The sequence below is a fragment of the Accipiter gentilis genome, chromosome 7 (assembly GCF_929443795.1).
Source record: "Accipiter gentilis chromosome 7, bAccGen1.1, whole genome shotgun sequence".
Lineage (NCBI taxonomy): Eukaryota > Metazoa > Chordata > Aves > Accipitriformes > Accipitridae > Astur > Astur gentilis.
Genome location: NC_064886.1, coordinates 33,923,658 through 33,936,797, shown reverse-complemented (window position 1 = coordinate 33,936,797; position 13,140 = coordinate 33,923,658). Strand labels below are relative to the sequence as shown.

The window sequence follows — 13,140 nt, the reverse complement described above, 5'->3', positions numbered from 1 at the left end:
TTCATTGGATTTCACTGATGGAAAGCGTTCAACTTAAGTAGCCTCATGGAATCCTGCTTTCCCCCAATCCTTAGACGCACAAACAGGTGCACACACCTATTCCCGTATGTTGAAGTCTGTCTTCTGGTTTTGATCTGTCTTTCTAGGCCACCAGAAGAATCTACAAAAATCCCAGGGCTATTCATATCAGACTAGAACAAAAATAATTGCAACAGAAAGGATTTTCCAGAAAGATTTGAGGGAAGTATAAAAAATAAAAGTCAAGATATGTTTCACAATGCATATTTGCACAGTTCCAGGTGAAATTCATGAGAAATTGGCATACTTTCCAAAGCTATCACAACCTAGAGACTCAGGAACTGTATAAGAAATAGCAAGTAGCTCTGAATTCTCTTGCACTGGAAATCTTGTTTTACCTATCTCATTCATGACCCTTTTCGTTAAAGTAATAACTGACTTACTCTGACAAACCTGTTTCCCGAGCAGGATGAGCTTACGTCGTGTATGATCTGTGGTGGAGAAGTTGTCTTCACAGGCTTTATGAGCATCCCCGCTGGAGGTGAATTAAGCGAAAGCAGTGGAGAGGAGCCTGAAGCGGTATACTTTGCCAGCTGAATGCTGATGACACCATTCATCCAGGAGATGTGAAATGAAGCAAATGTGGGAAGGAAAAGACCCATTTTATAGAGGGTGTTTTGCCAGTTGAAGATTGGGAGTTGGTGGAGCAAGCTGGGCTTGTAGGCCCAACTATGAAGGCAGCCTTGAGGCTAATCTGTTTAGGGCCAGTCATCCACACTGTAGTCATGCTTCTTCAAACTACAAATTTTTTTAGGACTTTTTCAGCCAGCAGGCAAAAGCTGTCTGTTGGATTGTCAGCCTATTTCCATTGTAGGAAGCTATAGAGAAGGTGAGGTCGTGGCCCTTTCCCACTTTTTTGAGGGAAGGACATACCCCATAAAGTGTTGTAAGTAGACCTTGCTTTCTGACCTCCACTGAAGCTACTCATATAGAAGCTATAATCTGACCCTCAACTTAAATCTCCCCTTTAATTTGGAAAAATGCAGGAGACCTATTTTTATTCAAGAAGAGATGAAGAACTATTTTGGAGGCTGGAGGCCAGTCCCTGCTGGAAAGCACATATGGTGTCAGATATGGTACAGATGTGCTAGCCCTCATTAAAACTTCTGCAAGAATTAACTATATTGATTTTTTTAAAAATTGTTATTTCTAGTTATATGTAATCCTTTTTTTTTTTTTTTTTTTTTTTTTTTGGTGAGGTTTTTTGTTCTTTTGGGTTTTTTTTACAAGAATTTAAGTGTCAACAGCTCTGGAACCTCTTCAGAGCTTCACTGTTTTCTCTGCTTGTAAGATTAACTCAGATTAACTATGATTAGACATTTTATTGTTGTTCACAGATGGTGCTGGGTCATTTTCAGATCATCCATTCTCAGGATCAGGTAATGATTAGGTGCATTACACTAAGGGATTGTATTTACACTCTGTATCAAGTACTCTGAAAGTACTTAATGCAGTTCATGTTCAAAAGGGAATTTAGCTGCACTCCCTACGCAGAATGCCCTCAGCAAGGACCTTTGTACCATTCTCTTCCGCATAGAACCAGAAAATAATCTAGAGTCCAAACAGGGGTGAAAAATGGCTTCTCAGAGGCAGATTGCTTTGCTTTGTACGTTGTCTTGTAGTATTGCGTTCATCACTTGTGGAGCAGAAGGTGAGATGCAAAACCTGTTGTTATTGCTGTTGCAGAAGCAACTGTGCTAACAAGTTGCAGTGCAGTGACTTTCAAAGGGTGTACATCTCTTATACTTCTGTTAGCAAACTGCAAAAGTATCCTAATAAGCTTGATGTAAAAATTACTGGGTTTGTGAGATGAAACCATTTCTGGGATGATTTTATGAAAATAAAACTTTCTTTCTTAAAAGGTAGAAAGCAAAATCATTTCCGAATTATCTAAACAATATATTTTAAAGATATTTTTGGATGATAAATTTAGAAAACGTTAATTATTTTGACGGTTGCTGTTTTCTCTGAAATTTGTTTTTAAGCTTTATGCTCTTGCACAGTGACTAAACTATGTCTTACCTAGCTCCAGCTGTCATTGGCAGAGCCAGCTATAGGAGCGTTTGGCAGGGGGTGTCTGTCATTGCACAAAAGCAAAATGACAACTGAACAAAATTGAAAGGAATAAGCTGTAATCTTCTAAATTTAAGTCAGTAAAAAGTGCTTCATTGAAAAGTCTGTCTGATAATTGTGAAGATGCGATTTAAATTATTTTTTTTTTAATCTTATGTGTTACCTAGGACGGAATGGTGCTGAGCCAGAAGTGACTATTGCACTTGGACGGCTCAAAGGGAGACAAACAAATGTAAAGGGGACAGACAGACTTGTAAATGTTTTCCTTGGGATTCCTTTTGCAAAAGCCCCTGTTGGATCCTTGAGGTTTTCCCCACCTGAACCACCTGAACCCTGGAATGATGTGAGAGACGCAACTTCTTACCCACCACTGTGAGAGCTGTTCAGTTCATTTGTATATAGGACATGCTCACGTGTGTCAGCGTTGTCATGTTTTTAGGGTACAGAGGTCTGATTTTTGGTAAGGAGCTTGTATTGACTGGTAGTGAATACGCTGCCAGTACTGAAATATGTCATAAGAACTGTGGGACTATGAACCACAGAGAATTCCTGGGAAATTGCTGTCTTTGGAAATTACATTTTCTCGTTATACCGTGCTGAAATAATTCAGCTTTTTAAGTACAAGTATAGAGCTGTGCTTTTACAGGTCGCAACTCTTAACTGTATATAAGTAACACAAAGTTTGAGCACCCTGTGGGAATTCAGTCTGTGGGGCAAAATAAAGCGTGTTTTTTCTATTGTTGCTACAGCATTGCTATTTCAGTTTTATTACTAATAGTCATGCTTCCCTTCTTTTGTGAAGATGTCCTCAAGATTTGTCCATGTTGAAAATAGCTGAAAAAAACTTTAAAGAAAAACACCTCTCATTCCGAACTTCTGAGGACTGCTTGTATCTAAATGTTTACAGCCCTGATGGTTCAAACAAGGACAAGTTACCTGTACGTAAACCCTTTGTACAAACTTGTGTTGTACAAAGTTTGCACCTAATAATGGCTCCTAAGTCACTTAATTGCTCTTGAAAATGTGATGCTGTGTTAGCAAAAATAATATTATTATGTAAAATTCAAAGTCCACCAACCTAAATTTCAGCTCCCCTTGAGCTTTGGTGATTTGGAGTTCTTAATTCTCTGATGTCTTCCTTTTTCAAATGAAGTCTACCAAGCAATGTATAAAAGTGTGTCTTGCCCTTTTTTCTCTAAGGTAATGGTGTGGATCCATGGAGGCAATTTTATATTTGGTGGTGCTTCTAGGTATGATGGTTCTGCACTATCAGCCTATGAGAACGTTGTGGTAGTAATAATTCAGTACAGACTTGGACTCCTTGGATTCTTCAAGTAAGATGACCTATTTCACTTTTTACAAAATACTTCCTATTATGTTTAAAGCATGGGTGGTTTTGTTTTCTAAATCAGCTGAACTTCTATACCAGTTTCCCCACCGTTACAGTGGTTTAAATGTACATAGTTCGCTGACATCAGGACTTAAGAACATTAAGAAATGTCTGTAAATTCCATTTGCATTGTCATTTGATTGTAGCCTGCTATCAAATCATATTTGGTTTATTTGGTTCTGGTCAGGATGTTTGTTCTTGCCTTTACTTCCATCCATTGGTGTGTAAAGCAAAAAATCGTGTAGTGTAAAGGCCAGGAATCCATCTGTGTATGTGTAAACAAACAGTAGATGCAAGTAAGTCAGTGGGGCTTTAGGTCAGTAGGCTATACGGATCTTTCCTTTGCCAAATATGACACTTTGCACAAAATGTAAATTGGTGAGATTTGTTTTATTCTGGTATTAGAAGACCTACTACTCTTCCTGAGAAGTTGGCTTATAATGCTTTTCTTTCAGTACTGGTGATGAACACGCTCGTGGGAACTGGGCATTTTTGGATCAAGTAGCAGCTCTTCGATGGATCCAAGAAAATATTGAACACTTTGGTGGAGATCCAGGATCTGTCACACTCTTTGGTGTATCTGCAGGATCTTGCTCTGTTTTTGCACATGTAGGCATGCAGTATATACACTAGAAAGTAAAGTCTTAAAAAAATCTTCAAAAACTCAATTAGTGTAACATTTCATGCTTAATCTGATTTTTGAAAGTAAGATTAATGGCATGTTGTGCTAAGTCTGGACACTTCCCCTGTAAGCACATCAAAATGTGTAATTCCCTTCTGAATCCAGCAGTCTAGTCGAGCATAAAGTTATGGGATAAGGACTTTAATGTAGAAGAAATACTTTTGGTTCTTCCCTTCTTGGCAGGTTTTATCTCCTTTGTCTAAGGGTCTCTTTCATAAAGCAATATCAGAGAGTGGAATTCTAATCCCCCCTAATAAAGATTTACTTCGTTCAACAGATCTTAAGGTAGGCTCTTTTTTTTTTTTTTTTTTTTTTTTTTTTTTTTTTCATTTTAAAGCATTTATAATCTAAAATAGGACATTTCTTATATCTGTTAATTTGGTTAAAAGAGAAAAGGGGAAATCTGATTGCATATTATACAACAAAGTTGATCAAATTTACTCCCATGGCATACCTATAAGCATATAGATTAACACTAAGTAAATTCTCATTCAAATAGTCTATTTATTTTCAATCTCATTTAGTGTTGGAAATAGATTGTACAGTTATGTGATTATAATATCTGTGCGTTGACTTACGTATTTTCGTTATACACATGCCAAGCTAGGCATATGTCCATTTTCCTGCACACTGTAACTTACATAGTAACTATGAAATTTATTACAGAAAGTTTAACTAGAATCCAGAAGAGGCATTCAGTTTTTATTCAGCTGTGGTCTTTTATGGAGGACCTTTATTTGAAGTAAATTAATAATAAATAAAAACCCCTAAACTTTAAAATTAAATTCCTCTGTATAAGTACCTTTTCATTTCTCCTCCTGAAATGGCACGTAGTAATAATGTAAATCTCAGAAGTTGATTTTCTGAATTTTCTTTCCTTATTTGACTTATGTTACAACCTCATATTATCTCTACAGCAAGGTTTGTTGTAGAACAGTGAATGGAAAGATAGGAAGAAAGAGAACTATACCAGAATTATTTCACTTTATGATCAAACTGTAGTATATCTAGTAAAATAAAATACTTTTAAGTCCTATCAAGCTCACCTAAATCTGCCCTTAAGTAAAACTATTAACAGTACTGTGTATAATAATTTTCTGTTTATAAATTCCTTAAAGACCACCTTGTAGCTAACAGTTTTTATCTTTGTTAATAATTTTCAGAAAATAGCAAGTGTATTTAAGTGTGAGACGAGCAGTTCACTCTCACTGATAAACTGCTTAAGGAACCAGGAAGCCAATGATATAGTCTTTAACAGTACGGTAGGTAAAACTTTACTTAGTAACAGATTTTTTTAACAGTACGCTTATAAAACTTTAGCTCAGCTTCTGACCAGAGTTCATTGTTGGCCTGTTCCAAAGCTGATTTTTCTTAACTTTTGTCAAAATACCCCCTAAATATTGAAATAAGTTCTTATAAGCATTTTCAGTGAAGTGTCACAGCACCTGTAAAGTTGTGAGCAAGACTCAAGTGTACATATGTTTTAATGTCAGTTAGAAGCAGCCCAGGATCAGGAAACCATTACATTACTCCATACCATGATCCAACCAGGCTTGCATTTTATAGTCTTGTGCCAAACTGTAATATTATGTTACAGTGGCTGTCGATACTCAGATTTCTTAAAGCCCTTTTTTGCCCTTGGAACATTAAACGTGGACATTTTATTATATGAATTGAAGGAAAAATGGAAAATACTATTAACAAGTAATTTGATCTTTTTTTTTTTCTCCTCCTTCAGGAAATCCCATTTCTACCCTTAGTTTTGGATGGAGTATTTCTTCATAAGTCACCTGAAGAGATACTGGCTGGAAAAGAGTTTAATGCAGTCCCGTTTATGATAGGAGTCACCAACAATGAATTTGGCTGGAATATTAGATCTGTAATTTAATGGCTATTCTTCATTTTTTTGAATGTTTGTGTTAACTGATGCAGGCAGGTCTGAGACAGTACTTGCTGGTAGGACACCTTTTAAGTATTGCCAAAAGACTTTGCATTGTTGGAAATACATACAAGGTAAACTTTGCTTGCGTTATGATTCTGTAGTGACCCAGAACCAGTTGGTCACAAAACACTGAGACAAGCTTCATCCTGCAAGTTAAACTACATGGTTATCTTTGGAATATCAATTTTATACAGTATTGCTTATCCTAAAATTTTAATCCCTCATCCAGGCAGAGAGAGGAAAAAGAATGCAACAGTCAAGGGCTTATTACTGAAAGAAGAATGAAACCAATCCTTTCCCCCACAACACGCAGTATTCAGGATTGGTACATAGCCTGTTTAAAAATGTGACATTGATCACCTTAAACAGCTTACCCTGTATGTCAATATGAACTCTTGACTGCTGGTTATAACATTGCCCCTGTGTTCCTTGTTACCATGCAGAAAGATCTACCATTTGAAAATCTCATCTGGGGACAGAGTATGGAGATAATGCAGGTGTCCAACCCATTCTCAGTGCATAAGTCCTTTCTCATATGAATTCCATGGGTAACTCCAAAAAATAAGCAATTGCTATACAGTGCACAAAACTGCAGGAGGTGGATTTTTGTCCTCTCTCTTCCTTGTCCTCTTTTCTTCGTTTACTAAGTATTGATGTTCATCTATGTAGTACAAAGCATTTGTTTTGAATCTACGTAGTAACTGTGTGTCTCTGGAAGTGTGCTGGTACTGAGTCCAAGAAGGAAAATGTATAGTGAAATCTGTTCTAATTAATTTTGCAGACAGAAGAGTCATTTTATGTAATGCTCTAGAAGAGGAGCATTGCCTTATCTTTACTTCAGAGGGTTCAAACAATTGGACTAGAGACAGAGAGGCTGCTAGTGACTTTTAAGATCTCCCCTACCAGAGGGAAAATAAGCCTTTGCAACAGAAGCAGCATTTTGCTTCAGTTCTGCCCTAATGCTTTCTAGTCCTACAAGTTTCTTAACAATGTGTGTTGATTTAAGGATAAACTACTTAGTATGAGTGGTTTATGTAGAAACCTGCACCAAGGAAACATTTACTGCAGTAAATACAAGCTTTTCAAGACAGCTGCGGCATCGTACTGCATTTTTGCATATTATACAATGCTTCAAAAATAAACACCAGTAGTAAGAATAAAGTGGAATAATGTAGTTCCAATGTTAAAAATATTGGAGAAGTTGAATGGCGCTAATACTCTTTTTTTTTTCTGTGCAGACATCAAAAATACCAGGTTTGAAGGAAATAGGAGATAAAAAATCAATGACTTCAACTTTAGAGTTTTTACTACCAATGATGGTAAGTGAAATTTGTTTTTAATGCACGTAACAGATTTGTGAAGTTTGGTGTTCTCTAATTTCCTGCTTGAGTCATAGTCTTACTAAGACTTGAGGTTATGTTATGTTTTGGGGAGAGTCCCAGCAAAGTTGACAGAACTACGGTGTATGGAGTTACACAGAAACAGGATTGAGTCAGACTGGGGATTTGGGGAAATACCTTTTTCCTTCTAGACGTCTGAACCAACATTTTTGTCTTACATATTTGTATGTAGGATTACTATAATAGTGTCCCTAGTCTTATGGTATCTGATGGCTAATCTGGTTGATGGGTTTCAATGCAGGATTTTTCAATACGTTTATGTTAAATGTAACTTTTAAAGTAGTTACTTTGCACTCAGAGTTTTGAAACGCATCTTTCAAGCAGCAAATTCTAATGCTAAAAAACATAAACTGTGTTTAGAGATCTCATTGGTCTTGCCCTGTAGTCTAATAGTCCATAAATCTTTAAGGACTCACAGAATTTACTTTTGTTATTCCCATCTCTTTTCTCCCAAAGAAAACAGAAGCCAAAGTTATTATCCGGAGAAGTTGCTGGATCCTTGTTGATTCCTGTAGAGTTTTAACCCATATAAATCTGTTGCAAATTTGACCTGAGGTGGTTTCTTTGGGTTGGTGTTTTGGTTTGGGTTTTTTTTGGGGGGGGGGGGGGGGGGGCGGGGAGGGCATTCCCCCTCCCAAGTCTGAATAGGTTTTTGTCATGGTTTAACCCACCCAGCAACTAAGCACCATGCAGCCGCTCACTCACTCCCCCCCACCCAGTGGGATGGGGGAGAAAATCAGGAAAAAGAAGTAAAACTCGTGGGTTGAGATAAGAACAGTTTAATAGAACAGAAAAGAAGAAACTAATAATGACAATGATAACACTAATAAAATGACAACAGTAGTAATAAAAGGATTGGAACATACAAATGATGCGCAGGGCAATTGCTCACCACCCGCTGACCAACACCCAGCTAGTCCCCGAATATATTTATTCCCTGTCCCCACTTCCCAGTTCCTATACTAGATGGGACATCCCATGGTATGGAATACACCGTTGGCCAGTTTGGGTCAGCTGCCCTGGCTGTGTCCTGTGCCAACTTCTTGTGCCCCTCCAGCTTTCTCGCTGGCTGGGCGCAAGAAGCTGAAAAATCCTTGACTATAGTCTAAACATGACTTAGCAACAGCTGAAAACATCAGTGTTATCAACATTCTTCTCATACTGAACTCAAAACATAGCACTGTACCAGCTACTAGGAAGACAGTTAGCTCTATCCCAGCTGAACCCAGGACAGTTTTATTTGTCATCGTGATTTCCCATCAACATGGGTGCTACCCTGGACCTTTGTGACTTTGTGGAAACTCTGAAGTTTAAAAGATGGCATTTTCAGTTGCTAATTCAGAGAGTGTTAATTTTTCTGTTTGTTTCTTGTTTCCCCTTTTTCTCTTAGTATGTACCATCAGAGTTTCTGCCTGCGATAGTGGATGAGTATCTAGGAAACACAGATGATCCTGCTGAGCTACGGGACCGATTTTTGGATTTGCTAGGGGATATAGGAATTGTTATGCCATCCATTAAAGCATTGAATTATCACAGGGGTGAGCTAATGAACACCAGTAGGTGTTCAAACCTCTTACAACATGCTGGATCAAATGATGTAGACACAAATCCTGTCATGCGTAGGCAGCCCTTCTTGAGATTCCTACTGAGAACTTGAGGGTGAAAAGTGATACAGGTCTGCAGGATTGTGTGAAGCAAGTGTATGTACTCCTTTATCTTTGTACTAGTGTCTTGCACTTGTGCTCATAGTCACAATATATTTAGAGCAGAGCACAATAACACAGGTAAATGTTTGCTAACTGAAGTATGCAGGCTTAAAAATTAAAACATATTAAAGCAACCTGGAATTTGTCCTTTGGCCCACTGTTACTTGGGAACTCAGCAGCTCTGTAGCCTGGAGATTTTCTGGTATTTAAGTGTAGACAAGCCATGCCAAAATACCCAGAACTGGAAAATAATTTGATGTTGTCATGTTTTCTGTAAGTTTTCCTGGGGTGAATTTTTCAATTTTTTGTGTAAGTGCTGAGAGTTCTTAGTTTTGAATTAAAAATAAAAATACATCTTGGAATGTAACATTACATTAAAAATGTGCCCAGTGTAAAGCTGTGGGTATATTTAAAGTAATATTTTAAACAGCTGATGTCATCTGTAACTTATGCATCTCTTCTTTAACTCTCTAAATGTTATGTCTGTTAGAGTCTGGAGCTCCTGTCTACTTCTTTGAATATCAGCATCGGCCTACTTCATACTGGGATAATAAACCAGAGTATGTGAAAGCTGATCATGGAGATGAAGTTGGCTTTGTCTTTGGAGGACCATATCTGGCCGGTGATATTCAGCTACGTAGTAAGGAGTAGAACATTCAATGTTGACTTATAAATTACTCTCATAACACTGGCATTATTCTATTCAGTAGTGCTATTTCCATTTTAATCAGACTAAAGTGCATTTATTAACAGTGAGACCAAAGTATAACCGTTTCTCCTGTTAGAATTTGTTTAACACTAAACTTACTCTTCTTCTCCATTCTCTATCATGTACAGTTTACTGTTTCCAAAGCACAGTAAGTTACGCGTGTTGTCAACAATTTAGCAAATAGGACATTTGCAAGAAAACATCACTGTTGTTATATCAACACTGTTCATGAATTTGCCAGATAGCTTTGGCTGAAAAAATAAATTGAAGGAAAGGTCAATTAAACTTGCAGGGGATTAGCGGAGTGCTTGGGAAGCAGGAAATCTAGGCTCTTCTTTTCCTGAGAAATTTAAGCTAATGTCTCCTTCTTTCCAGGAAATCCCATGGGCTGTCAGGCTCCATAGAGTGGCGGACTCGGTCTCTTTTGCAGATAGTGTTCCCACTGTGTTGATTAGAGCAAGGCTTGGAACTCCAGTGTTTAATTTTCTGTGTGAAGATCTAATGATTAGGTTAAAGACTATTTTCTCCCATGACTCAATATTTCAACATTTTATTCAAAATGGAACTGGTCCATTGATGAAGGATTAAGGGTGTACTCCCAAAATTGCCTTTGCCTTGTCAGTTTGGACATTCTCATAGGATTCTGGAAGTTCTGGTTCCTTCAGGCAGAATCCCACATTGCTATAGTCCAAATTAATGTGCCAGTCATTGAACAGTTAGGTACAAGATTCCACATCCTCAGGAATATTATGAATGCAGCAATTTGCTTTAATTGCATATGCCTAAAACTATAATACTCAGGGTGGAGTATTTTCTTTCCCATGAAACAAATTAGGAGCAGTTCTTATTTTGACAAAAACAGAAATTCTACTTATTTTAAGTGAATTCACCATTTTTTCTGCTTTTATTTTTGTCATTTGCACAGTAGTTCAAAGTTTCAAAGCCTGCATAAATGAAAGCATTTCCTTTTAGTCCCTTGAACTTTGGAGCAATCCAGCTATGTTGTAAAAGCATTTGTTAATCTGTTACTAGAGCCTTTTGATTTTGCTCGTATTTTTTATTTATTTTTTTTACTTATGTTATCCTACACTAGAAAACACTCTACAGTTCTTTTTGCCTGAATTTACTAAGAGCATAAAATAGCAAATATTTTTCTTGATGTATTGAGATGCATTTATAATTAATAACACACTGTCACTAAAATTATTTTCATCTAGCTGATACAATGGGCATATGTGTAACTATATTTAAATGAATATTCTTGGAGTGTTGAGATGTGGAACGACATCATCTTGTATCAGAATGAAGAAATCTTTGCCTAGTCATGCTGTGAATAATAGGGAGAATTTCAGTCCCACAAAGCTAGAATAAGATCTATGAAACTAAACCATGTGGCCCATTCCTTAAGTTGTAATGGGACTCAGGACACATGGGTTCTTTTTTTGGTTCTGCTTCTGGTTTCTTGAAAAGCTACAGACAAATCACCTTATTTCCTTGTACCCCCATTCCCCAATTTGTAGAACAAGCATAATTATGCTAATCTCATTCATAAATAGTGCTGAAATCTTCTTGTCGTGATTGCTGTATTACTAACATAATGCAAGCGTGGTGCCTCTGTTGTAATCAGTAAGTTGTTACAACATACTCACAGACTGAAATGCTGCTTCTGTAGTAGCAATATTTTGTCTTCTGCCACACATAATAATTATTTTGCATCTCAGGTGAAGTTACAGAGGAAGAAAAGAACCTCAGTAGAATTCTAATGAAGTACTGGACTAACTTTGCTCGAAATGGGTAAGAATCATGCGATTAATGACACATATTACTGGTTTGTACTGACTGCATCGTGAGTTAGCTGTTCTGTTGATTCAGTCTTAACTTCTGTGATTTAATTCCTCTGGGACTGAAAAGGGCATTCACTCTTTCTTTTTTGTTGTTTACAGAAATCCTAATGGAGAAGGTTTGGTTGAATGGCCATCTTACAACCTTAATGAAGAATACTTACAGATAAATCTAAAACAAAAGAAAGCCAGAAAGTTGAAAGAAAAGAAGGTAGATTTCTGGAGAAAGGTGATGTTTGAAAAGACAAATAACAAAAGAACAGAAAACAAGAAGGTTAATTCAGAGTTATAATTCACAATCTAAGCATGCACATAATATGCAAACTGTTAGGATAGTAAAAGAAATTACTTAAAGTAATTTTGAGGATAAACTTATGTTTCCTTCCACCTTTTCTTCACAGTTGTCATATTTGCAATTATTCACTGTAATAATTCCAATTGATCTATTTCTTCATTGTGATCATTTACTTTTTCCTGGACTTGTGTCTGCAACAGAAGCCTCACTTATTAAATATAGGTACCAGATTTCCCCACTGCTCAGGTTTTTCTGTTGCTTCCCCGTGACTGAAGACAGAATGTGGCAGCAACATTGTTTTAATAAAGTGAAATCAATTAAGACACAATTTACAAGTAAAACTGTCTTTTGATGTCAAGTGTATCAGCAATGATACAGAAGTTTTGGTCTGATTTAGATACAGAAATATTCTCTGTGAAAAAAAAAAAAAAAGAAACTAAAGAATGTTCTGCTTTGTAAGTTGGTTTTACAACAGAGATGGTATATTTCTGACTGTTCAATACATAATCTGTAACAGTAGTGCTGGAATTAAGACTTTTCTCAAATGTTAGAAAAGGGAGAAGCTGTCTCCACTACCCATGCTTTTTTCCTTTCAAATTTAGCAATAACTCCCCTAGAAGGATCAGTGTTGGTAACATTATTTTCCTACTTTTGTCTTTTCCATGGTGCTTTACGTTGTGCTCCAGGCTGTTCTCTGGGTCATCAGTCAGTTCCAGTTTCTCTGCACTGGGTCATAGGCCTTCATTACTAGCACTGGCGAGAGGTTCGTTTGTACCAGAATTATTCTGGTACCCTTAATGGCTGATACGTACTTGGACTGCCAAGAACAAGTCTTGAACACTTCATTTCAGTGTTGTCAATGACTTCTTTCTCTGCTATATCTTGGTTTTTTCCTATATCTGGCTCCTAGGCTGTTCCAGCTACCCGAACCATGTTCCTGACCGTACCGCTACCTCACAGCAGCGTTATGCAGCTCCACAGATCCTATGGGGCACTAGGCATCTGTTCCCCCTTCTTTCATCTC

The 13,140-nt window shown here is 37.2% G+C and overlaps 1 protein-coding gene across 1 annotated transcript; it reads left to right on the top strand.

Annotated features, from left to right (window-relative positions):
• Window positions 1-1,496: 1,496 nt before the first annotated feature.
• On the top strand, window positions 1,497-12,457 carry LOC126041306 (fatty acyl-CoA hydrolase precursor, medium chain-like). Its single transcript, XM_049806785.1, has 13 exons — window positions 1,497-1,729; window positions 2,319-2,523; window positions 2,954-3,089; window positions 3,352-3,485; window positions 3,997-4,150; window positions 4,407-4,508; window positions 5,387-5,485; window positions 5,962-6,102; window positions 7,404-7,484; window positions 8,956-9,103; window positions 9,762-9,911; window positions 11,702-11,774; window positions 11,924-12,457. Exons 1-13 carry the CDS (start codon window positions 1,654-1,656, stop codon window positions 12,111-12,113), a joined length of 1,689 nt encoding a protein of 562 aa, XP_049662742.1. The 5' UTR covers window positions 1,497-1,653; the 3' UTR covers window positions 12,114-12,457.
• Window positions 12,458-13,140: the final 683 nt, after the last annotated feature.